Source organism: Enhydra lutris, unplaced genomic scaffold (assembly GCF_002288905.1).
Source record: "Enhydra lutris kenyoni isolate GAN:26980312 unplaced genomic scaffold, ASM228890v2 scaffoldscaffold39, whole genome shotgun sequence".
In the NCBI taxonomy this organism is placed as follows: domain Eukaryota; kingdom Metazoa; phylum Chordata; class Mammalia; order Carnivora; family Mustelidae; genus Enhydra; species Enhydra lutris.
In genome coordinates this window covers 23,838,563-23,866,125 of record NW_019154123.1, presented here as the reverse complement: position 1 = coordinate 23,866,125, position 27,563 = coordinate 23,838,563, and the positions used below count along the sequence as shown (strand labels likewise).

At 35.8% G+C, this 27,563-nt stretch overlaps 1 protein-coding gene across 2 annotated transcripts in view; it reads right to left on the bottom strand.

The window, feature by feature from the left end:
• Positions 1-27,563, bottom strand: part of LOC111155000 (ELL associated factor 2) — a 45,270-nt gene that overhangs the window by 6,789 nt on the left and 10,918 nt on the right. For both annotated transcript variants that reach the window (XM_022514990.1, XM_022514991.1), the window contains exons 3-5: positions 23,809-23,945; positions 21,544-21,689; positions 14,023-14,283 (exon numbers count right to left, since the gene is read on the bottom strand). In XM_022514990.1, coding sequence (XP_022370698.1) covers positions 14,023-14,283; positions 21,544-21,689; positions 23,809-23,945 — 544 coding nt within the window. The remainder of the gene's footprint in view (positions 1-14,022; positions 14,284-21,543; positions 21,690-23,808; positions 23,946-27,563) is intronic.

Sequence of the window (27,563 nt, the reverse complement as noted above, 5' to 3'; positions counted from 1 at the left end):
ATTTTGTACTTAAAATTCAGTCAAAATATTAAATAGTATATGAGTAACTCATCATTGGTTCTGTTTATAATTCAATGATGTGCTTATAGCAATGGAACTTACATTCCAGTGGGGAGACAGAGAGTAAACAAAGAAATATATAATATGATGCCAAGTAGGGATAAATACTATGAAAAATGAAGACAGGTATGAGAAGAGTGGTGAGAAGTGCTATTTTAGACAGGATAGTTGATTGGGCCTCCTTGAAGGGTGGCATTTGAATAGAGATCCAACCGTAGAGAGAAAGTCCTATTAATGTGGAAGGAGGGCAGATACTTTCCAGGCTCAGGGAACAGCACATAAAAATGCCCTAAGGCAGAAGCATGCTTGCTGTGTTCTCTGACAGCAAGAAGGCCCTGCAGCCAGAGTGGAATGAATGAGGAAGAGATGATAGGAAATGAGGTCAGAAAGATATCCAGATATCCAGAAGACTGGTTTATAGGTTATGATAAAAACTTTGGATTTTGTTTGAAATGTAATGGGAATTCATCAGAAAATTTTAAGTAAGCAACTGACTTGAAATGTTTAACAGTGAATATGGGGCGCCTGGGTGGCTCAGTCATTAAGCGTCTGTCTTGGGCTCAGTTCATGATCCCTGGGTCCTGGGATCCAGCCCCACATCGGGGTCCGTGCTCTATGGGAAGCCTGTTCTCCCTCTCCTACTCCCCCTGCTTGTGTTCCTTCTCTTGCTGTCTCTCGCTGTCAAATAAATAAAATATTTAAAAAAAAAAACAGTGAGCACGCTATAATGGTATATAGATACTATAATAAACTATAATTGTATTGCAGCTTCTCACATAAATAATATAGGCTTTGACTCAGGTGGCTCAGGTGGAGGTGGTGCTAAGCAGTTAGGTTTATAGTATAAAAACAGAACTTACAGGACTATCAAAAGTACTGAATATAGGCATGAGAGAAAAAGAAAAGAAAGACCCCAAGTGTTTCTGATCTAAACAACTAGATGGTGGTGTCATTTACTGAGATAAGAAATGCCAGGGGAACAAGAGTTGTGAGAAAAATCACAAGTTCAATTTTCAACATGACACATTTGAGATACACTGTAAATATTCGAGTAAATATGTTGTAGGCCATTGGCTATACAAGTCTGGAGCTCTAGGTAGAGGTTAATCCTGGAAATAAAGATTTGGGAGTCACTAACTGCAGGGGTTTCTTTGAACACATGGGACTGGATAATACCATTTGAGTAGTAAATTAAATGGTAAAAACATTCTCATATTTTTAAACTACTCCAAAATCAACAAAAAGCTGGCATAATTTGAAGCTCATACCCAATTTAAGAGGAGTAGTTTCTAGGCCATAAATAAGCTGTTGTAAGAGAGCTCAGTCCACTGCATGAACTCCAGAACTATTACATTATTCAATAAAGAAATTTGCTAAAGCTTCTTTTGTGTATCTGGTTCCCAAGACCATTTTATACTTTTCAAGGATTAAGTTTCCATTTATTACACAACTATTCTATGGCATAAGAATGTTCAACTTGATACAATGTCATAATAAGTTTCTTAGGTCAAACCCAAATGTTCCAAGTTCCACTTCTGTAAATAGACTTCATGTTGTACAGGTCATATGCATATATTACCATGCTGTTGAAATGTTTGGTTGATTTTGAAGGCATCAGATTAGCCTGTGAACAAGACATGCTGGTAAAGGAAACACATTTCCAATCGAAATGGTAATTGTGACTTGGAAAAAAGAGTTTACCCATAGCAAATGCACACAGACTCCTAAGCCAATGGTTTTCAATGAGAAAAATACTGTTCCGTTAGAGATGTTACAGAAATTTATATGAAGTGTTGCTTGTCCAGATGATTTGCAGATTGCTAGTGGCATTTCGTGGGAAGGAATTTAGGAATGGCAAATGTCTTACAATGAATGGACCAGTCTTGCACAATAACGAAGTCTATTACATTCTGCAAAACTTTTGAAAGTCCAGTATTATATTCATGTACGTGGAAGACTTGTTTGTAATCGTAAGGTGGAACCTAATTTCAGTTTTATAAACTAAAGAATTCTTTTACACAGATTTAAAATTCACTGAAATTTATAAGGATGGAACTATCATGTAAACTGAAAGAATACTTTGTTTTTTCCAGAACTTTACAAAGATTTTCTTTATTTAATTGTTTTGGAAAACATATTAGTGATATCAATGCTTTTCTAATCCCTATTTCAACAAATTAAATAGAAAAATTGTTGACATTATGAATGGTATGTTGTCTTGCTTTTCTTAATTCTAAATTGATTCATTAAAGATTTCAAGCTATATTACAAAGCTGTAGTAATCAAAATGGTATGGTACTGGCACAAAAATAGACATATAGATCAACTGGACAGAACAGATGGCCCAGAAACAAAATCACATTTATATGGTCAATTAATCTATAACAAAAGAGGCAAGAATGTATAATAAATGGTGCTGAGAAAATTGGGAAAATATATGCAAGAGAATGAAACTGGACCACTGTCTAACATCATACACAAAAATAAACTCAAAATGGATTAAGACCTAAATGTGAGACTTAAAACCATACAAATCCTAGGAAAGAGCATAGGCAGTAATTTCACTGACATCAGCTATTGCGACATTTTTCTAGATACATCTCCTAAAGCAAGAGAAACAAAAGCAAAACTAAACTATTGGGACTACATCAAAATAAAAAGTTTTTGCCCAGAAAAGGACCCATCAACAAAACAAAAAGACAACCTACTGAATGGGGGAAGATACTTGCAAATGATATATTCAATAAGGAGTAAATATCTAAAATATATAAAGAATTTTTATGACTCATTACCAAAAACCAAACCATTACATTAAAAAATAGGCAGAGCCAGTAGAGGCAGGAGCTACTTACACCAAATCCTGCTTCCCTCTACGTGGCAAGTGCGTATTTACTGGGGCAGGACTGACTCTGAGCTGGCAGAGTGGGCCTCTCCCCCAGAAGACCAGCATAGGCAGCACTCTGCATGCATAAGTCTACTGATTATACAGGGCTTCAAAGCATCATCTTTAGTTCTGATGGGAATAGAACCAGGCTGTAATTTTTTTTTCTTCCTTCTCCCTCCCTCCCCCCACCTCCGCCTTTGGAATCAGGCTTATAGTTTTTGTCTGTTAGTTTGTCTTTTTATTTTCTTTTCTCTTTTTCTGGATTAGGCTCCCTTTTTTATGTTTCTTGTTCTTTTTCTTGCCCCTTTCTTTTTCTTTGGAATCAGGCTTATAGTCTTCTGTTTGTCTCTTTGGGGTTTTTTGTTGTCATTGCTGCTTTTCCTTTTCTCTCTCTCTCTCTCTCTTTGTTTTTGAATCAGGATTTCTTTTTAAATTTTTTTCCTCTTTCTTTTTTTTTCCAGGCTTATTTTAACAAACAAAGCACACCCGGTTAAAGTCCAAACACTACCTCCTGCAAGCAAGGAGGAACCCTGCAGAGGACTGATCTGTGGGAAAGAGCAGCCAAAATGCAACAGCAGAGTGTACACAGCATACCCTAGAAACACTTCCTGAAGTGCCAGCCCTTGGAGAGTGTATGACTCTTTTTTAATATAGCATTACTCTCAGGTACAGGAAACATAATAAGCTTTCATAACTCACAAAAGACAGAAACTGAGCCAAAATAACAAGACAGAGAAATTTTCCCCAAAAGAAAGGTCAGGAAGATACCACAACCAGGGACTTGCTCAAAGCATATATAAGCAATATGTCTAAACAAGAATTTAAATCAACAGTTATAAGATTACCAGATGGACTTGAAAAAAGCATAGAAGACACCAAAGAGACTCTTGCTGCACAGATAAAAGGACCTAAGGCTAGTTGGGCTGAAATTAAAAATGCTATAACTGAGATACAAAACAGGCTAAATATAATCACAGTGAAGATGGAAGAAACAGGAATGAATAGGTGATACAGAAGATAAGATTAAAGAAAATAATGCTGGAAAAAAGAGGAAAATAAAACTACTAGATTATGAAGGAAGACTTAGGGAACTCAGTGATTCCATAAATTGAAAAAATATCTGTATCATAGGAGTCCCAGAAAAAGAAGAGTGGGAAAAGGGGGCAGAAGGTTTATTTGAACAAATTATAGCTGAGAACTTAACTAATCTAGGGGAAGGAAACAGGCATTCTAGTCCAAGTGGCACAGAGAACTTCCCTCAAAAATCAACAAAAACAGGTCAACACCAAGACATATTATAGTGAAACTTGCAAAATACAAAGATAAAGAGAGAATTCTGAAAACAGCTCAGGAGAGAAAGTCCTTAGCCTATAAGGGTAGACACATAAGGTTAGAAGCAGACTTGTCCACAGACACCCGGCAAGCTACAAAGGACAGGCATGATATATTCAACTTACTAAATGGGAAAAATATGCAGCTGGAAATACTTTGTCTAGCAAGACTGTCATTCAGAATAGAAGGAGAGATAAAGAGTTTCTAAAACAAGCAAAAAATAAAGGAGTTTGTAAAAACTAAACCAGCTCTGCAAGAAATTAAAGGGGACTCTTTGAACAGGAAAGTGATACAGAAAGCAACGAACACTAGAAAGAAACAGAGACAACCTATGGGAATAGCAACTTTACAGGTAATACAATGGAACTAAATTCATCTTTCAATAGTTATTCTGAATGTAAATGGACTAAATGCTCCAATCAAAAGATACAGGGAAGCAGAATTGATTAAAAAATAAAAAGTCCCATTGATAATGCTGCTTACAAGAGATTCATTTTAGACCCAAAGACACCTCTAGACTGAAAGTGAGGGGATGGAGAACCATTTATCATGCTAAAGGACATCAAAAGAAAGCAGGAATAGCCATACTTATTTCAGACAAACTGGATTTTAAACCAAGGACTGTAGTAAGAGATGAAAAAGGACACTATATCATAATAAAGGGGGTCCATCCAACAAGAAGCTCTAATAATTGTAAATATTTATGCCCCTAACTTGGAAGCAGCCAAAAATATAAACCAATTAAAACAAACTTAAAGAAACGCATTGATAATAACACAATAATGGTACAGGACTTTAACTTCCCATTCACAGCAATGGACAGATCATGTAAGCTGGGCTTTGAATGACTTAAGATGGACTTAAGTTATATTCAGAGCTTCTCATTCTAAAGCAGCAGAATATACATTCTTTTCAAGTATACATGGAATATTCTCCAGAATGGATCACATAGTGGGTCACAAATCAGGCCTCAAGTAGTACAAAAAGATTAAGATCATACCATTCAAATTTTCAGACCATAATGCCACGAAATTTGAAGTCAACCACAAGAAAAAATTTGGAAAGAACACAAATACGTGGAGGTTAAAGAACACCCTACTAAAAAATGAATGGGTTAACCAGGAAATTAAAGAAGAATTGAAAAAAATACATGGAAGCAAATGAAAATGAAAAGACAAGAGTATAAAATCTTTGGGATGAAGCAAAGGCAGTCATAAAAGGGAAGTACATAACAATACAGGCCTTCCTCAAGAACCTAATCTTACACCTAAAGGAGTTAGAAAAAGAACAGCAAATAAAGCTTAATCCAGCAGGAGAAGGGAAATAAGGAAGATCAGAGCAGAAATAAATGATATAGAAACAAAAAATACAGAACAGGTCAATGAGACTAGGAGCTGGTTCTTTGAAAGAATTAACAAAATTGATATCCCCCTAGCCAGACTTATCAAAAAGAGAAAGGACCCAAATAAATAAAATCACTAATGAAGGCAAAGAGATCACAACCAACACTGAAGAAATACAAACAACTATAAAAATATTATGAGCAATTATATGCCAACAAATTAGGCAATCTGGAAAAAATGGATAAATTCCTAGAAACATATAAACTACCAAAACTGAAGCAGGAAGAAATAGAAAATTTGAACAGACCCATAACCAGCTAAGAAATTGAATCAGTAATCAAAATATCCCAACAAATAAGAGTCCAGGGCCAGACAGCTTCCCAGGGGAATTCTGCCAAACATTTGAAGAATCAATACTTATTCTTCTTAAACTGTTCCAAAAAATAGAAATGGAAAGAAAACTTCCAAACTCGTTCTATGAGGCCAACATTATCTTGATTCCAAAACCAAACAAAGACCCTACTACAAAGGAAAATTACAGACCAATATCTCTGATAAACATGGATGTAAAAATTCTCAAGTTACTAGCTAATCAAATCCAATAGCACATTAAAAGAACTATTCACCATGACCAAGTGGGATTTATTCCTGGGCTGCAGGGGTGGTTCAATATCTGTAAATGAATCATCATGATACACCACATTAATAAAAGAAAGCATAAGAACCATATGATCCTCTCAAATAGATACAGAAACAGCATTTGACATAATACATCATCCTCTCTTGATAAAAACCCTGAAGAAGGGAAGCCTGGGTGGCTTAGTCGGTTAAGCATTTGCCTTCAGCTCAGGTCATGATCCCAGGGTCCTGGGATTTAGTCCCACATCAGGCCTCTTGTTCAGCAAGGAGTCTGCTTCTCCTTCTGCCTGCCTCTCCGCCTGCTTGTGCTATCTCTCTCTCTCTCTTTCTGGCAAGTAAATAAATACAATCTTTAAAAAAAAAAAAAAAACCCTGAAGAAAATAAGGATAGAAGGAACATACCTCAACATCATAAAGGCCATATATGAAAGAGCCACAGCTATTATTGTGCTCAATGAAGAAAAACTAAGAGCTTTTCCCTTAAGGTCAGGAAAAAGACAGTGATGGCCACTCTCAACACTGTTGTTCAACATAGACCTAGAAGTCCTACCCTCAGCAGTCAGAAAACAAAAAGAAATAAAAGGCATCTGAATCAGCAAGGAATAATTCAAACTTTCATTCTTCATAGACTACATGATACTCTATGTAGAAAACCCAAAAGACTCCACCAAAAAATTGCTAGAACTGATACAGGAATTCAGCAAAGTCACAGGGTGTACAACACACAGAAGCCTGTTGCATTTCTATACACCAATAATGAATAAGCAGAAATAGAAATCAAGGACTCGGGGTGCCTGGGTGGCTCAGTGGGTTGAGCCGCTGCCTTCGGCTCAGGTCATGATCTCGGGGTCCTGGGATCGAGTCCCACATCGGGCTCTCTGCTCAGCGAGAAGCCTGCTTCCCTCTCTCTCTCTCTGCCTGCCTCTCCGTCTACTTGTGATCTCTCTCTGTCAAATAAATAAAATCTTTAAAAAAAAAAAGAAATCAAGGACTCAATCCCATTTACAATTGCACCAAAAACCGTAAGATACCTAGGAATAAACCTAACCTAAGAGGTAAAAAATCTGTACTCTGAAAACTACAGAACACCTACAAAAGAAACTGAGGAAGACACAAAGAAGTGTAAAAACATTCCACACGCATGGATTGGAAGAACAAATATTGTTAAAATATCTCTACTTCCCAAAGCAATCTACACATTCAATACAATCCCTATCAAAATAATATGAGCATTTTTCTTCACAGAACTAGAACAGACAATTCTAAAATTTGTACGGAACCGAAAAAGACCCCAAATAGCTAAAGTAATGTTGAAAAATAATAGCTTGTTTCCCTCTCTCCTTTTTTTCTTTTCCCCCTTCCTGTATGTTTATCTGTTTTCTTTCTTAAATTCCACATATGACTGAAATCATACAGTATCTGTCTTTAAACAAGCCACAAGTGACTCTTAATGACAGAGAACAAACAGGGTTGATGAAGGGAGGTGGGTGGGGGATGGGCTAGATGAGTGACAGGTATTAAAGAGGGCACTTGATGTGATGAGCATGGAGTGTTGCATGTAAGTGATGAATCACTGATTCTACTCCTGAGATCAATATTACACCATATGTTAACTAACAAAATTTAAATTAAAAAAAAAAAGGAAGAAAAAGAAGAGCAAAGTGGGAGACATCGCATTTCTGACTTGAAACTGTATTACAAAGCTGTAATCATCAAAACAGTATGGCACTGGCACAAAAACAGACACATAGATCAATGGAACAGAGCAGAGAACACAAAAATGGACCCACAACTATATGGTCAATGAAATTTGACAAAGCAGGAAAGAATATGCAATGGTAAAAAAGACATACTCTTTAAATAGTGTTGGGAAAATTGGACAGCCACACACAGAAGAATGAAACTGGACCACTTTCTTAAACCATACACAAAAATAAATTCTAAAGGGATTAAAGACCTAAATGTGAGACAGGAATCCATCAAAATCCTAGAGAAGAACACAGGCAGCAACCTCTTTCATCCCAGCTGCAACAACTTCTTACTAGACACATGTCTGGAGGCAAGGGAAACAAAATAAAAAATGAACTACTGGGACTTCATCAAGATAAAAAAAACTTCTGCACAGCAAAGGGAACAATCAACAAAACTAAAAGACAGTGTATGGAATGGGAGAAGATATTTGCAAATGACATATTGGATATAAAGAACTTATAAAACTCAATATCCCAAAAATTAAAAAAAAAATCAGTTAAGAAATGGGCAGAAGACATGAACAGATATTTCTCCAAAGAAGATATACAAATGGCTAAAAGACTGATGAAAAAACGCTCAACACTTATCAGGGAAATACAGATTAAAAACACAATGAGATACAACCTCACACCTGTCAGAATGGCTAAAGTTAACAACACAAGAAACAACAGATGTGGAGAAAAGAGAACCCTCTTACATTGTTGGTGGGAATACAAACTGATGCAGCCACTCTGGAAAACAGTATGGAGGTTCCTCAAAAAGTTAAAAATACAACCCAGCAATTGCACTAGTAGGTATTTATCCAAAGGATACAAAAATATTGATTTGAAGGGGCACATGAACCCCAATGTGTACAGCATAAATATCCACATAGCCAAAATATGGAAAGAGCCCCAATGTCCATGCACAGCATATTGCATATGATGAGTGGATGAAGATGATGTGGTATACATACACAATAGAATATTACTCACCCACCAAAAAGAATGAAATCTTGCCATTTGCAATGAGTTGGATGGAGCTAGAGAATATTATGTTAAGCAAAATAAGTCAGTCAGAAAAAGACAAATACCATATGGTTTCATTCATATGTGGAACTTAAGAAACAAAACAGATGAACATAGGAGAAGAGAAGGAAAAATAAAGTAAGATAAAGACAGAGAGGGAGGCAAACCATAAGAGACCTTTATATATAGACAACAAACTGAAGTTTGCTGTAGGGAAAGTGGGTTGGGGAATGGGGTAAGTGGGTGATGGGCATTAAGTAGGTCACTTGATGTAATGAGCACTGGGTGTCATATGCAACTGATGAATCACTAAATTATACCCTTGAAGCTAATACTACACTATATGTGAACTGACTTGAATTTAAATAAAATCTTGAAAGAAAAAAAAATAAATGGGTAGAAGATCCAAACAGACATTTTTCCAAATAAGTGATACAGATGGTCAACAGACACATGAAAAGATGCTCAAAATCACTCATCATCAGGGAAATGCAAATCAAAACCAAAATGAGATATCACCTTACACCTGTCAGAATGGCTAAAATCAGAAAGACAATAAATAACAAGTGTTGGTGGGGATGAGGAGAAAAAGTAACCCTTATACACTGCTGGTAGGAATGTAAATTGGAGCATCGAGTGGGAAACAGTATGTAGGTTCCTCAAAAAAATTAAAAATAGAAATATTATATAATCTAATAATTCCATCCCTGGGTATTCACTCAAAGAAAATGTAAACCCTATTTCAAAGAGATATACATACCCCTATGTTTATCATAGCATTATTTACAATAGCCCAGATATGGAAGCAACCTGAGACTCAGAAGGATAAAGAATATGTGTTATGTATCTACAATGAAATATTATGCAGTCATAAAAAAGGATGAGATCATTCCATTTGTGATGACACGGATGAACCTAGAAGGTATTATGCTAAGTGGAAGAAGACTGAGAAAGACAATAGCCATATAATTTCACTTATATGTGGAATGTAAAAAAAATGAACAAAAAGCAGAATCAAACCTATAAATCCAGAGAACTGATGGTTGTCAGAGAGGAGGAGAAACAAGGACAGGCAAAATAGGGGCAGGTGAGTAGGAAATATAGGCTTGCCGTTGAGGAATGAACAAGTCACATGAATAAATTAGGCACAGCATAAGGAATATAGCCAATGATATTATAATTGCATAGTGACAGACAGTAGCTGAACTTGAGGTGAGCACAGCATATTGCATAAACTTGTGGAATCACTATGTTGAAATGTAACATTTTTGTGTCAAATACACTCTAATAAAACAATTTTTAATAAACAAATAAATATATTATTTAAAGTACGTAAACATATGGCTGCTTTATTGTGTTCTAGTATAACCATGCTTGAATATTTACAAAGTGGAATGCGTATTACTTTACTATAAGTTATTTTAATTTTGTCTTAATATTATATTAAGTTATTTTCAAAGATGTATGTACCTAGGTGATACTAAGTTGTGAAATTCACTTCAAGATAGTTAAAGGGGACTTTAAAATATCTTTTATAAAAGATGGTATTGGGTCTGATAAGGTTAAAAAATGAGATCATTGTTGTAACAGTAAGAGGATTTATTTCCCTTTTTAGGAATATTTAATTTGGATAAAATATATCAAAAAAATAAATTCACTTTTTAAGAGAAATCCCAAATGGTTACTACTAGTATAACAAATCACTGCTGGTTTTTGCATGTAATTCTTGCATCTACAATTATTTTATTATTCCTATAGTTTGTTGATTCTCCTGAATTTTTTTTGTAGACAATTATATTTTCTTTCTTGTTTTCAGTTCTTATAGCTCATCTCTTGTTTTATTGCTTTTGTTAGAACATTCAGTACAATGTATGAATGAATAGAATAGAATGTATTAGTGAATAGAAATCATGATATCAGTCTTCGTTGTCTTCTTCCTAACTTGAGAATGCATGTAGAGTCTAAATTACCATGTCAGCAATAGTTTTGTTTTTTGTAATTAACTTTTATAAAGTTAAAGAAATTTTTTTATATTAGGCCTTTGGTAAAAGTTTAAAAATTAATAAATACTAAGTTTTGTTAAAATCAAATTTGCTAAAATGATCATATGACTTCATTCCTATAATCTCTTAATGTGGTGAATTATAATATTGCTAACAATTCAGATATTGAACATTTCTTACATTTCTGTGATAACCCTTATTTGGTCATGACTTAGCTATCTTGTTTGAAGTGCATAGGTTATTCAATTTTCTAATGTCTTCTTTAGCAATTTTATAACTGTGTTCTTTTTTTTTTAAGATTTTATTAATTTATTTGAAAGAGAGAGAGAGAGGGCACATGAACAAGGGTGAGGGAAAGGCAGAAGAAAGGGGAAGGGGAGAAGCCGACTCCCTACTAAGCAAGGAGCCCGATACACGGCTCTATCCCAGGACCCTGGCATCATGACCTGAGCCAAAGGCAGCCACTTAAATGACTGAGCCACCTACGTGCCACTCAATTTTTTTTTAAAGAACATTTTTGAGGCTATAAATTTCCCTGTAAATATCATTTTGGTTGCATCCTCAAAATACTGAGATATATTATTTTTGATATTACTTAATTGTGAATATTTTATAATTTCCTTATAGTTTCCTTTTAACATGTAAATTATTAGGCATGTGCTTTGAAGTTTGCAAGCATGTATTTTAAAATAATTTTTGTTGTTTATATTTGCATTGTATTATAATCCTATAATATGATCAATAAAATGTGAATTCTTTGAAATAATTTTATTTCCTTTTTTCTCAATAGGAAGAAATTTCTAAAATGTTTTATATATGCCTTAAAAGAATGTCTGCTTCACACTTTGGATTGTAGAATTCTATATTTACTATTAGAATAGGTATGTTAATTATGTAGTTCAAGGCTTTTATACCCTTATTAAATTTTGTCTGCTTGGTTACGGATGGATTAAATATTTCATTATGACAGAGACTTGTAAATAACTCCTTCATCTATCAATTTTTATCATAAATATATATACACACACACATATAGCTACACACTTTAATATATATGCACATAAATGGTGAAGATATATAATTATGGGCATATAAATTTGTAATTCTTTATCCTCCTGGTGAATGGGAACTTTTGTCATTATTTGGCCAGTCAAGAAATCAGACACTCCAATTTTACCTCTTAAGGTAGGAAGATTAGCACTAACGACATTAGTAACTAGAAGTTCAAAAGACCTTTCCTGGTCCCTATGTAATTCATAGTTTCACTTTCTCTGCCACCCAGACTTGGCTCCTTCCTTCTTTAGTTCTGTTATTTGGCTAGAGCTAGAGTCAATCCTTCCTAGCTGCTTTCTCTGTTATTATTAACACAGTGAGATTAGCTTTAAATAAACAGAAAGTCCCATTCTCCCCCTAAGAGTATAAACCTGTATGCTTTTATTAAAAAGCATTTATTGAGCATCTACTATGTATCAGGGACTGTGCTAAACATAATTGGTGTCTTCCTGGAGCTTATACTTTAGAAGAAATTAAATCACACTAAAGATAAACCTTTATAATGATGACATTTGATATAAACAAGATATTGCTCTGAAGTTCTACAAAAAGGGGGATTTGACCTTGTCAGGAAGGTGTCCTTGATAAAGTATGCCTTGAATTGTAATTTAAAGGAGAAAAAGCTAACTACATGAAAGGAAGGAAGTGTTTCTTCCTGAATGAATAGCAGTGTATAAGGGCTCTGAAGTGGGTGAAAGTGTTTGAGTACCATGGCAAAAATTAGGTAAACATTGCTAGAACAGAAAGAGCAAGACCATTATAGTAAGATGTTTTGTCTCTGTCATAAAAAAAATTACACACGACCCTTGAACAATGTGAGGGGGATTTAGGGGAGCAGACCTTCTATGGTAAAAAATTTGTCTAAAACTTTGACCCCACAAAAACTTAACTACTAATAACCTACTGTTGACCAGAGGCCTTACTGATAAGAGAAACAGTCAATTAACACATATTTTACATGTTATATGTATTACATATACATGTTCTTAATAACATTAAGAAAATCATAAGGAAAAGAAAATACACTTGTAGTACTAAAAAAAGTCTATTGAAAAAAAAATCCATGTATAAGTGGATATGCACCATTTAAACATGTATTGCTTGAGGGTCAACTGTACTAGCTATTGAAAAGTTTAAAGCAGGAGGGGTGAAAATTATATCTTAATTATGGAAAGATCAAAATGGCAGCAAGGTACATAATGGAACAAAAAAGAGCTTGACTAGATAAGGGGAAAACCAGTTAGAAAGTCACTGCAGAGTTAAAAGCAAGGAATAACAACAAATGGAGCTAGAGTGATAGTGGAGATGCAGAGAAGTAGATGAATTTGAGAAACAGTAAGGAGGTAAAATAAACAGGACTTGATGAAGGACTGACTACACTATTAAAAAGGATTGGAAGTAAATCCTTGCATATAATTAGGCTTCTGGATTATATCATTAGATGCATCCTCCTTTCACTAAGAGGAAACACAGTAAGCTAATGATTATGAGCTGGTTTTGAATAAGGTGAATTTGGGATGCCCTTACTAAAAGATGGTGTTGGACCTACCTGTTTCCAGAGCTCAGAGTCTGGGTCAGAGATGCAAATTTACAAGTACTAATACATCAGAAATATGGAAGAGATTATTTAGGGAAAGAATGTAGAGTAAAAAGAAAAAAGACCTAGAATTAAGGCTTGAGAACTCCAGCTTCTAATGACTAAGTAAAAGATTCTAAATTGGCAAAGGAGAAAGAGAAATGTATCTAGAGAGACGGGAGAAAAACCAATAAGACATTATGTCACAGAGTGAAAAGAAAAGGAATGACTCAACAAAAAGGTAATGGTTAATCATAGTATCAAATGAATAAAATAAGAGTTTTTTTCTCTTAACCCAAATTTTAGGTCATAATCACTATGGCTCCACTGTGAATTCTTACTTTTTCAATTACTCATGTTTATATATACTTACTTAAAGTATTCATCAGAAGGCCACTATTGTCATGAAGTCTATTCTGGCCAGCATCCATATCAGAAATCCTGCCATGTGGCATGGCAGACATGGCAGGATGTCCTGAGATATAATTCCCTGGCTCAGAAGGAGAGGATGTGCACTGTTCATCATCTGAGTCACTGGAACTATCCTCACTACTTGAAGATGATGAATTTTTGGAATCCGATGAACTATCACAACTACTCATTTGGTCCATTAGACTAGCTTCTGCCTTCAGTTCTGAAAATAAAACAGAAATTAATAGATAGGTTAAATAAATAATATTAAACATGAATATTAAATAAGTAACATAAAATTTGAATGTGTTAGCTTCTAAGAAACCGTTGAGGAATAAATGAGATTAAACAAACATTTACAGCATTTTAAGCATTTTATTTAAAAAGCTCCTCTACCATTAAAAAACACAGGCATTTCACTCAGCGAAAGAAGTCAAGCAGAGAGTCAATTATCATATGTTCTAACTCACTTGTGGAGTATAAGGAATAACACAGAGGATACTGGGAGATGGAGAGGAGAAGTGAGTTGGGGGAAATCGGAGGGGCAGACAATCCATGAGAGACTGTGGACTCTGAGAAACAAACTGAGGGTTTTGGAGGGGGAGAGGGTGGGGGGTGGGGTAAGCCTGGTGGTGGGTATTATGGAGGGCACGTATCATATGGAACACTGGGTGTGGTGCATAAACAATGAATTTTAGAACACTGAAAAAAAATTAAATTAAAAAAAAAGACATAGACAATGCCAAATCTAAATGCTACACTTATACCATTATACTTAATTAAATATATTTGTAATTTAAGTAAAGAATGTGAAAAATTAAAACTGTAAAAATTAAAATCTATTTTGGCAGAAACTACCCTCCAAATCCTCTTATTCTCCCAATATGTATAAGGAAACAGTACATACAGATGGATTTCTTTTTTTTTTCTAGCTGTTCTGACCTATAGCTGACAAAACCGTATATTTAAAGTGTACGACAGCCTCCCCAGCCCCAGTGTAAAAAGGAGTTTGGCCTGAGAAAACACTTTGCCTTGAACCAAGAATCTGGACATTCAGTGTGAGCAGTTGGGTGATGCTGAGTGGAGGGAGCTCCTGCCTCTGATCCAACAGTTCAAGGTGGTCAGGCTGGATGACAGGGGTCTCACAGAGCTGTGTTGCAAGGATGTCAGCTGTGCTCTCTGGGCCAATCCCTCCCTGACTGAGCTTAGGCTGTGCACCAAAAGAGCTGGGTGATGCTGGTATGCACCTGGTGCTCCAGGGCCTGTAGAGCCCCACCTGCAAGATGCAGAATTGCTGCCTGATGGAGGCTGGCTGTGGGGTCCTGTCCTGTGTGCAGCACTTGGTGCCCATCCTTCACCAACTGCACTTCACTGATAATTTGTTGGCGGATGCAGGCCTGCAGCTATTCCGCAAAGGTCTCTTGGACTCCCAGTGTTGCTGTGAGGTCCTTCAGCTAGAGTACTGCAACCTGATAGCTGCTAGTTTTGAGCCCCTAGCTGTGGTGTTCAAAGGCCAAGCAGCATTCCAAGGAGTTCATGGTGAGCAACGATGACATCTGTGAGGCTGGCGTCTGAGCGCTATACAACGGCCTGGTGGACTCTACCTGCCACCAGTTTGAGATGCTCTAGCTGGAGAACTGTGGCCTCATATGGGCCAATGGGAAGAACCTGTGTGGTATTGTAACCTCCAAGGACTCACTGCAGGCGCTGGACCTGGGTGACAAGCTGGGTGACCTGGGCATTGCCGAGCTATGTCCCAGAATGCTACACCACAGATCCTGACTCAGGGCCCTGTGGCTCTGGGACTGTGACCTCACCACCAGGGGCTGTAGAGACCTGTGCCATGTCCTTAGGGCCAAGGAGAGCCTGAAGAGTTGAGCCTGGTGGGCAAAGTCCTGTAGCTTACAGCCGTCTGCTGCCACCACTTCAGCACGACATTGACCCAAAACAGTTCTGGTGATGCTGCCAATGAGCAACAACAAGCTGGGGGATTCTGGAGTTCAGGAACTCTGCAATGGTCTGCACCATCTCAGCACCACACTGTGAGTGCCCTGGCTCAGGGAATGCGACACGATAGACAGTGGCTGTCAAAGCCTGGCCTTGCTCCTGCTGGCCATCCACAGCCTGCACAAGCAGCACTTCAGGCAATAATGACATGCTCTGGAATAATACGACATCTACTGGATGGAGACAGGATTGCCTGTAGGTCCGAGAAGGGCTCAAGCTGAGCCTGAGGCCCATCTCCTGAGTAGCCTCCAGCCCCAGCTTCTGAAACCTGCTCTTCTGATAGGCCCTACCTGGGACCCCGCAGGGGACTGGCTGCTCCTAGGGGCTTTTACTCTAGTGTCCTAGCTTTGACTGAAGAAAAACACTAAAATCAACTGATTTCTGTGAGAAAATTTTAGACATAATTATTAAAGCACTTTTTTTTTGGCAAGAGGAAAAAAACCAAATGTACAACTTAATGCTTTGATATACATTATTCATCACCTCATAGTTTCCATTTGTGTGTGTGTGTGTGTGTGAGAGAGAGAGAGAGAGAGAGAGAGAGAGTGAGTGATGGGAACACCTAAGATCTGCTCTCTTAGAAAATTTAGACACCATACTACTGGCATAAAAATAGACACATAGATCAATAGAACAGAATAGAAAACCCAGAAAAGAACTCACAACTTTGACAAGGCAGGAGAGAATATCCAGTGGGAAAAAGTCTCTTCAACAAATAGCATTGGGGAAATTAGGCAGCAACATGCAAAAGGATGAAACTGGACCACTCTTTTACACCATACACAAAAATAAATGTAAAATGGATTAAAGACCTAACTGTGAGACATGAAACCATTAAAATCCAAGAGGAAAACACAGGTAGTAACCTCTTTGACATCAGCCACAGTAACTGCTTACTAGATATGTCTCATGAGGCAAGGAAACAAAAGCAAAAATAAACTATTAGGACTTCATCAAAATAAAGAGTTTCCGTACAGCAAAGAAAACAACAAAACTAAAAGGCAACCTTCAGAATGGGAGAAGATATTTGCAAATGTCATATCTGACAAGGGGTAGGTATAAAAAATATATAAAAAACTTATCAAACTTGACACCAAAAAACACAAATAATCTGATTAAATAATGGGCAGAAGACATGAATAGACATTTTTCCAATGAAGACAGATGGCTAATAGTCACATGTTATGGAAACAGCCCAAATGTCCATGGGCTGATGAATGGATAAAGAAGATGTGGGATTTGTATATATATATATTATATATATAAACTTTATATATAAATATATATTTAATATATACACACATAAATCCTCCAATGGAATATTACTCAGCCATAAAAAAGAATGAAATCTTGTCATTTGTAACAACATGGATAGAGCTAGAGAGAATTATGCTAAGTGAAATAAGTCAGTCAGAGAGACAAATACCATAGGATTTCACTCATGTGGAATTTAAGAAATGAACAAATAAACATAGGGGGAAAAAAGAGAGGCAAACCAAGAAACATACACTTAACTGTACAAAATAAACGGAGGGTTGCTGGATGGGAGACTGGGGGGGATGGGGTAAATAGGTGATGGAGATTAAGGAATGCACATGTTGTGATGAACAATGGGTGGTGTATGTGAGTGGTGAATCACTAATTTGTATATCTGAAACTAATATTACACTGTTAACTAACTAGAATTTAAATAAAATCTTTAAAAAATTTAGAGGTGGTGGGTATTAAGGAGGGTGCATATTGTATAGAGCACTGGGTGTTATACACAAACAATGAATAATGAAACACTACATCAAAAACTAATGATGTATGTGGAGAATGGGGAACCCTCCTACAGTGCTGGTGGGAATGCAAGCTGGTGCAACCACTCTGGAAAACAGCATGGAGGTTCCTCAAAAAGTTGAAAATAGAGCTACCCTATGACCCAGCAATTGCACTACTGGGTATTTACCCTAAAGATACAAACGTAGTGATCCAAAGGGGCACGTGTACCTGAATGTTTATAGCAGCAATGTCCACAATAGCCAAACTATGGGAAGAACCTAGATGTCCATCAACAGGTGAATGGATAAAGAAGAGATGGTATATATATACAATGGAATACTATGCAGCCATCAAAAGAAATGAAATCTTGCCTTTTGCGACCACGTGGATGGAACTAGAGTGTATTATGCTTAGCGAAAGAAGCCAATCAGAGAAAGACAATTATCATACGATCTCCCTGATATGAGGATGTGGAGAGGCAATGTGGAGGATTTGGGGGGTAGGAAAAGAATAAATGAAACAAGATGGGATCAGGAGGGAGACAAACCATAAGAGACTCTTAATCTCTCAAAACAAACTGAGGGTTGCCGGGGGGAGGGAGGTGGGGAGAGGGTGGTTGGGTTATGGACATTGGGGAAGGTATGTGCTATGGTGAGTGCTGTGAAGTGTGTAAACCTGGCGATTCACAGACTAGTACCCTGGGGCTAATAATACATTATATGTTAATAAAAAAAAATTAAAAGAAAAAAATAAAGATTTCTAAACAGGGGGAAAAAAAACTAATGATGTATTGTATGGTGACTAACACAACACAATAAAAAAAATTTAGACACCATAGTGTATATTAGATCCCCAGAACTTATTCATCTTATAACTCAAAGTTTTTACCCTTTGACCAATATCTCCTCTTTTTCCCTACCCCTACAGTCCCTGGCAACCACCCTCCTACACGGTATCTATGAGTGTAACTTTTTTAGATTGCTTCCACATGTGATCAAATAATATTTACCTTTCTCTGTGTAGGTTATTTCACTTATTTCTCTTTCCGATAGTTTGTTAGTATATGGAAATGTAACTGCTTTTTGTATATTGATTTTGTATCCTGCAACTTTACTGAATTCACTTATTCTAACAGTTTTTTGGTGGAGTCTTTAGGGTTTTTTAGGCATAAGCTCATGTCATCTGTAGAAACAAATTTATTTCCTCTTTCCAATTTAGATCCATTTCTTTCTTTTTCTTGCCCAATTGCTCTGGCTAGGATTTTAGTACTATGCAGAATAGAAGTAAAGAGAATGTCTTTTCTTTTCTTTTCTTTTTTGATTTCTTTTTTTTTATTATGTTATGTTAGTCATCATACAGTACATCATTAGTTTTTGATGTAGTGTTTCATGGTTCACTGTTTACATATAACACCCAGTGCTCTATGCAATACATGCCCTCCTTAATATGCATCACTGGACTCAACCTATCCCCCACCCCAGAACCCTGAGTTTGATTCCCGGAGTCCATAGTCTCTCATGGTTTGTCTTCGCATGTGATTTTCCCCACTTACTGCAAGTTGGTACAGCCACTTTGAAAAACAATGTGGAGGTTCCTTAAAAAGTTAAAAATAGAGCTACCCTATGACCCAGCAATTGTACACTGGGTATTTACCCCAAAGATTAAAAAAAAAGGGGGCATATATACCCCAATGTTCATAGCAGCAATGTCCACAATAGCCAAACTGTGGAAGGAGCTGAGATGCCTTTCTCTAGATGAATGAATAAAGATGATGAGAGTGTCTTGTCTTATTCCTGATCTTAGAAGAAAACTTTCAGCTTTTCGCTGTTGAGTATGATAGCTGTGGGCTTCTCATATATGGCCTTTATTATGTAGATCTATATTTATTCTATATCTAATTCATTGAGAGTTTTTAAGGTGAAAGTGTTGAATTTTGTCAAGTGCTTTTTTGCATCTACTGAGATATGATTTTCAGAGAAAATCATTCTGTTAACATGATATATCACATCTATTGATTTGCATATGTTGAAATATCCTTGCATCCCTAGCATAAATCCCATTTGATGATGGTGTATGATCCATCTAACATGCTATTGAATCTGGTTTGCTAGTATTTTGTTGAGGACTTTTCCACCTGCGTTCATCTGGGATATTGGTCTATAATTTTTTTAGTGTCCTCTGGCTTTTGGTATCAAATACTGGCTTTGTAAAATTAATTTGAAAGCGTTTCCTCCTCTTCATTTTGCTGGAATAGCTTGAGAAGATCTGGCATTAATTCTTCTTTAAACATTTGGTAGATTTCACCAGTAAAGCCATCTATATGGACGTGGGCTTTTCTTTGCTAGGAGATTTTTGATTACTGATTTAATCTCCTTACTTATTATTGGTTTTTTCAGATTTTCTCTTTCTTCATGATTCAGTCTTGGTAGGTTGTCTCTTTCTAGGAATTTATCCATTTCTTCTAGGTTATACAACTTGTTGGCATATAATCTTTCAGTCTCTTGTGAATGTATTTCTGTAGTATCAGTTATAATGTCTCTTTCATTTCTCTTTTTTTCTTCATTAGTTAAAAGTTGGTTAATCTTTTTAAAAAACCAAATCAGCTTCATTCATCTTTTCTATTGTTTTTGTAGTCTATTTCTCTTATTTCAATTCTGAATAATTTTTGTTATTTCCTTCCTTATACTGAATTTTGGCTTAGCTTGCTCTTTTTCTAGTCCCTTGAGGTTATAAAGTTAGGTTATTTGAGATCTTAATTTTTTCTTAATGTAGGCATTTATTCCTATAAATTTCTTTCTTGAACAGCTTTTGCTGTATCCTATAAGTTCTGGTATATTGCCCTTCCATTTCATATATTTCAAGATTTTTAAAAATTTAATTTAATTTTTTCAGTGTTCTAAGATTCATTGTTTATGCACCACACCCAGTGGTCTGTGCAATATGTGCCCTCCATAATACCCACAACCAGGCTCACCCATCCACCCACACCCCTCCCCTCCAAAACCCTCAGTTTGTTTCTTAAAGTCCACAGTCTCTTATGGTTTGTCTCCCCCTCCGATTTCCCCCAATTTGCTTTTCCTTTAAAATTTCTCTTCTGATTTCTTCTTCGACCCATTGGTTGTTCAGGTGCATGTTGTTTAATTTCCACAAATTTGTGAATTTCCCCATTTTCTTCCCATTGTTGATATTAATTTCAAACCACTGTGATTGGAAAAGATACTTAATATGATTTCAGTCTCCTTAAACTCATTAAGACTTGCTTTGTGACCTAACATATGTTGTATCATGGAGAATGTTCAGCATATATTTGAGAGGAATGTGTATTCTGCTGCTATTGGATAGCATGTTTTATACAAATATGTTAGGTCTATCTGGTCTAAAGTCTAGTTCAAATCCAATATTTTCTTATTGATTTTCTTGATGTCTTGATGATGTATCTATTGTTGAATGATATGTTGATGATGTATCTATTGTTGAAAGTGAGGGTATTGAAGTCCCCTACTATTTTTGCATTGCTAACTCTATTTCTTCCCAGATCTATAAATGTGTAATATTATTAGGGTGCTCCAATATTGGATGCATGGGTGCATATACATTTTCAACTGAAATGATCCCTTTATCATTATCTAATGACCTTCTTTGTCTCTTGTGTTTCCATGACTGAAATCTTAATAATTTCTTACAAGGGGCATTATACACATTTAGATTTTACCTCTTTCAATATCATCCATGGGAGATGCTGGGGACATTTTGTCTTCAGATGGAGAATGTTTCACAAGATTGGGAGTCCTAGCTGAATTTCGCATTTGTTGCTGCTGTTGTTCTATACGATACTGAATTTTACTACTTCCTTCAACTCTGGAATTAAGAATATCAAAGCTCAATACAAGGATGATAGAAATTTAACAACCACAACTTACAAAGTTACTAGAATTAACCACATATTCTTTTCCCTAAAGATCCTTAAAATGACATTCAAAAATTAAAACATTAGTTTAGTTCATTATTTAACAACTATTTATTGGGCCCTGCTGTATGCATGACATACACACAGATCCAGTGGGGGATACAAATGTAAATAAAAAACAAGATAACTACTCAAAATTGAAAAAATAAGATATACACAAATTACAAAGATAAACAGAATATATACATAAGTATATAACAAATACAACATATCCCCTAAATTCTAAAATTATCATTTCTGTTAAAATCAATTCACTTTCACATTTTTCATTCCCAACTTTAAGACATGTTACTAAAGGAGATTCATACACTTTCTTTTGAATATTTTTAAGAGAAAAGTATATAATACAGTTATGCTTGACTTCTGTATCTTCCATTTCCAGTCATCAAATCCTATCAGTTCTACCTTCACAGAGTATTTAGAACCTCGCTATTCTCTTCATTCCCACTTTCAAAAATCATGGTTTATATATTTTTCTGTTTACCACATTGTTTCATTCTACCCAACTTGTTTGGTGGATTAATGTTTCAAAAAAATGTAAGCAAGTCAATCTCCTTATACCAGGGCACAGAAACAAATGTCTGCTCTATTCAAACAGGTCTTACTCACTGGCTCCAAATAAGTCAGATATATTTCTGCCTTTAAGCTTTGCCTAAAACTTCATGTTCTCTCTGATCAATTAAATATTTTCTAACCTTTCCTACTAATAAAAATTACTGGGGCAGGGAGGGGATAATAAAAATAGAGCTTCCCAGGGTCCTTCTTTGATCTGAAGTTGGATTTGGGAACTCATATTTAATAAGAACCCATATTAATTCTTATCATAAAGTATATTGGGGTGGTTTTTTAAATAAAGTTTTTATTTAAATTCTAGTTAGTTAACATACAGTATAATATTAGTTACAGGTGTAGAATTTAGTGATTCACCACTTATATACAACATTCAGTGCTTATCACAAGTGCCCTCCTTAATTCCCACCACCCATTTAATCCTTCCTTCCACCCACCTCCTGTGTGGTAACCATCAGTTTGTTCTTTATGACTAAGGGTATGTTTCTTGGTTGTCCCTCTCTCTTTTTTTCACCTATGATTGTTTTGTTTCTTAAATTCTACATATGAATGAAATCATATGTTATTTGTCTCTCTCTGACTGACTATTTCACTTAGCATAACACTCTCCAGCTCCATCCAGGTCGCTGCAAATGGCAAGATTTCATTCTTTCTTATGGTTGGGTAATATTCCATTGTGTATATACATATACCACATCTTCTTTAGCTATTCATCAATTGGTGGACATTTGGGCTGTTTTCATATTTTGGCTATTTGTTGATAATGCTGCTATAAACATCAGGGTGCATGTAACCCTTCGAATTCTTAACCTCTCAAGACATCAGTAAGGACTCCCTAAATGCTCTAATAAATGATAACTTCTCCATTCCCTTAAGTCCTAGAACAATTTTTGTCTATGCTATTTTTATGGCTTTTAGTGTAGGTCCCTTATATTGCATGATAATGCACCACATGTTTACAAACAAGAATTTGAGATGGCTATCTTCTTACTGGCTTTTTAAATAGCATTATCTGTTAATCCAGTTAAAATGCAGACATTTTGAGGTTAGTATTTGTATAAGAAATTGTTCTTTTCCTAGTGCCTTACATGTTCTAGGTGCTTAATAAATTTTTACTAGTGAAGATGAAATTATTTTGCAAAGTGTATAATGGCTCTTTTCAGTCCAATTCTATGAAAACACTTATAATAAAATAAATGTAGACCTCCACATACAGAAAACATTCAGAAACAAAAAAGCTTTTATATGTCATAGAAGAAGGGGTAAGTCTTTGGCTAAGGATCTCTACCAAATTTAAACTTGGAAAAAGATTAAAACATTTCTGTACCATGCAGAAATAATCCTTGCATAATAATGTAACTTGGTCCAATAATTTCTTTCATTGACATTTCCTTAGCAATTTATTTGTTGATAAAGTAATTTATTTCATTAACCACATACCTTGTTTTTTTTACAGTGATGTTACTGCTGAGTTTTTCTAGTCGACATTCTCCAGTGTCATGGTTAATAATTAGAATGCATTCTTTTAAGTAAGGTTTCTTTGAACCTTTGAAAACAGTTACTGGTGGAGTTGAACCCTGTTTAAAAAGTTAATTATCATTACTTGAAATTTATCACAGAAATTCAGTTGGGAGAGCCTTTTAAATCTTCTGTATTTCTCAATCTATGTTATACCTCAAGTCATCTAACTTTCTAAGTCCATTAGTTGGACAACAAGGATTCATAGTAAAAAAGACAGAGATGAAGCAAAGCTGAGGTCTCAAACCTGCTATCATTGAGGAAAGGGAATAGAAGAAGTACTTGTCCTAAGTCATTAAAGATTTGTTTCATTGGTCTACAACAGGCAATTGGGATTCAATTTTAAAGCAACCAATACTTTTTACAAATAAAGGAACAGAAGCCCTGAATTGTATTTCCTATCCATTCTCTTCTTCCTGTATAAGCTTAGTTTTTCAAATGTGATATTTTCTTAAAATGGCGCTTACCTACGCAGATTACCTGTTAGGCTAAACCTCACTATTAATTTTAGCATCATTAAGACTGGGACAACTGGATACACTTCATGATGCAATATAAAAGTAAACAGTATCACCTATAAAGTATTCTTGCCTAAACACACACACACACACACACACACACACACACACACACACAATCTCTCATTAAACCTTTAGATATAACTATCAGTTTACAGCAAATACAAGGAATAGCGGAAGAAATGAGTAGGATACCCCTAAAGAGCAATTCAAGGACTCAAATTATAGTTAATAAGAGATTTGTGCAATGTTCTTCTTTACGATATTTGTATTCCTACTTAGGATAGATCTTAAAATTATAATACATTATTGCACGTTGAGTTCCTGAACATTAAAGGACTGGATTATGATTTCTTTTCTTGCTCCTAGCACCTGAAGTACCAAGCCCTTCACAAATACTAAATGGATATTGAATATGAACAATCTGAACATTTTGATCCTAAGTAACAAGTTAAATAAAGTTTTCATAGTCTCTATACCTGTCTTCCACACTTTGAACAAGTTTTTAGAAAGCAAAACTTTTTTATTAAATTGAGCACCATTCCTATCTTAAACTTTAATTACTGCCTATTCCCTTATTCTATACCCCAAGAAAAGAGTATTAAAGTATTAAATTACCAAGAAACTCCCAAGCATATGAGCTGTCTTTGCCTCTAAATTAACTATTGTCAGCAAATGAAATTTAAATCAGAGGCAGCCTGAAAGATAAGGACTCAGCCACCACAGAACTGGGGGTGGGGGGCTTCAGGAAAAGGAAACAGCAAGTGCAAAAGATCTGAGGCCAGAAAGATGAAGGGAGAGCAAAGGGCTGTGGGAAAGGGAGATGAGCTTGGGCAGATGGATGAGTGTTAGATCCTGCAGGGTCTTGCTGGCTCTGGGGAGGGTTTGAGATTTTTTTTTTTTTTTCTGTACGTCATAAGAAGCATTTGCAGAAGAATGACCATTCATTCATTCATTTATAGCATGCAAGAGTACACACAAGCAGGGGGAGGGGCAAAGAGAGAAGAAGAAAGAGAATCCTAAGCAGGCTTCATGTCCAGCATGGAGCCCAACGTGGGACTGGATCTCAGGACCCTGAGATCATGACCTAAGCCAAAATCAAAAGTCCGAGGCTCAACCAAATGAACCACCCAGGTGTCCTCAGAATTAACCTTTTAAAAAGACTGCCTTGTATAAATATATGTGAACATCTACAAAGTACTATACACTGTTCCAAGTGTTCTATATGTACAACATTAAACTCATTCACTCCTCAAAAACGAACCAACCAACAAACAAAAAAATTACTGAATACATCCAATCATCTCCATATTTACTACTATTACGCAACTTCATAATGCAATCATCATCTCACCTCGGTTCCTATTCTCCTCCCTACTGTCCTTTCAGTTTTGTCCCCCATCTGCTGACAGGGAAATCTGATCATGCCTGACTATGAATACCAGGAAAGGAAATTAATCAGTAATGGAAGGGAAAAGTACAATTGTACTCCCAAATAGGAGGAGGGAAAAAGAAAGAAGAGATGGTTAATGAAACTAATTTAAAAAATGAGGGAAAAACTAAAATAACTAATAAACATACCAAAGATGATAGATGTAAAAATCAGGCACATCAGCTTTGCACTAAATGAGGATAGAATTCTTTTAATAAAAACAGGAAGTGTCAAACTCGGTTTAAAAATGAAACAGAATAGGACACCTGGGTGGCTCAGTCTGTTGAGCACCTGACTCTTGGTTTTGACTAAAGTCATGACCTCAGGTCATGATCTCAGATTGTGAGATTGAACCCCGCTTCATGCTCCATGCTTAGTGTGGAGTCTTCTTGGGATTCTCTCTCTCCTTCCCCTTCTACCCCTACCCCTACTCACGTGCTCTTTCTCTCTTTCTCAAAAATAAATTCATAAAAAAAGAAACAATATTCTGTTAACAAAAGATATATTTAAAACAAAATGTCAGCTGAATTTAAAAAAACAGACACTGAGATTCCATGAACATACAAATCAAAAGAAAGGGTGCAATATTACTATTAGACAAGGTACTAAGATTAAAATCACAAAAACAGGATTAAAAAATATATACGGTAAAAGATACAATTCATTAAAAAATATAATTACAATAGGATGTTAAAAAAGAACCAGTCCTAAAAGAAGCTGAGGTCCCAAGAATGTGGTGGGCTAACTTCTCATTTGAGCTAAATACTCAGTGGACAGAATCAAACAGTTCATCCTGGAAGGGACATTGCCAAAGAGGGTGGCTTAGAGTGGCATAGTAGCACATCTGACATATAGAATTTCCACAAGTCAACATTTGGGGGCTAAAGTCAAAAGCAGCCATTAGAGATGCATTTCCTGCATAATAGGAAGTGTAGTTTGGAAGTTTGAAGTGGACTATTTCAATGAGTCCCACAAAAGTACTCCTCAAGATAGAGACAACACTAAAGAATGCCAAACTTGGACAGCACCAATGACAAATCATTATAGTTAGGTCTTTTCCCCTCAAAATTTAACATTTTGAAATTTTATAATAGCCAAATATAGAGAATTATTTGTAAGGAAGAGAGATTTGTAAATGCCCAATATTAATTAGCTTTATAGTCTTCATTTTTATTAGGTTCTTCTACTCGGCATTAACAAAGGAAATCCAGAGGAATGAAAATAAGAAAATCTACCCTATGAAGGAATGGCCAGAAACTGAAGGTACTCTTGAAAGTATAGTATAATGAAAGTTCCATTTTATAGGATGACTTCTAGCTTCTAGTCATTTTTACCCAGATGATGAAAGCAAGTTCACAGAGAAAATAGGGAATCTAAATGCCCCAACCAACATTCATTACATTTCCATAAACTTAAGAACTCTGAAGAAATGTTAAACCTCCTACTAGTTTAAAGAAATTCTTAAGGGAAGAAAACCACAAAATGTTTTTGAGAATGTAATTTCTACTCTTATTCACAATTGTTCTAGGACTGTATGGCCAGCAGAAAAAAATATTTGCTTTCTACAGGTGGTAATTTTAACTATTCTCTTTTATTTCAGCTGTCTAAAAGGGCTATAGAATGAACTTAAAATTCTTTTGCATTACACATTAAACACTTTTTTATTTGAGTCCTAAATGCCTTTCCATCTCCCACTATGTTCCTAGTGGACTCCATCTGATCTAGCC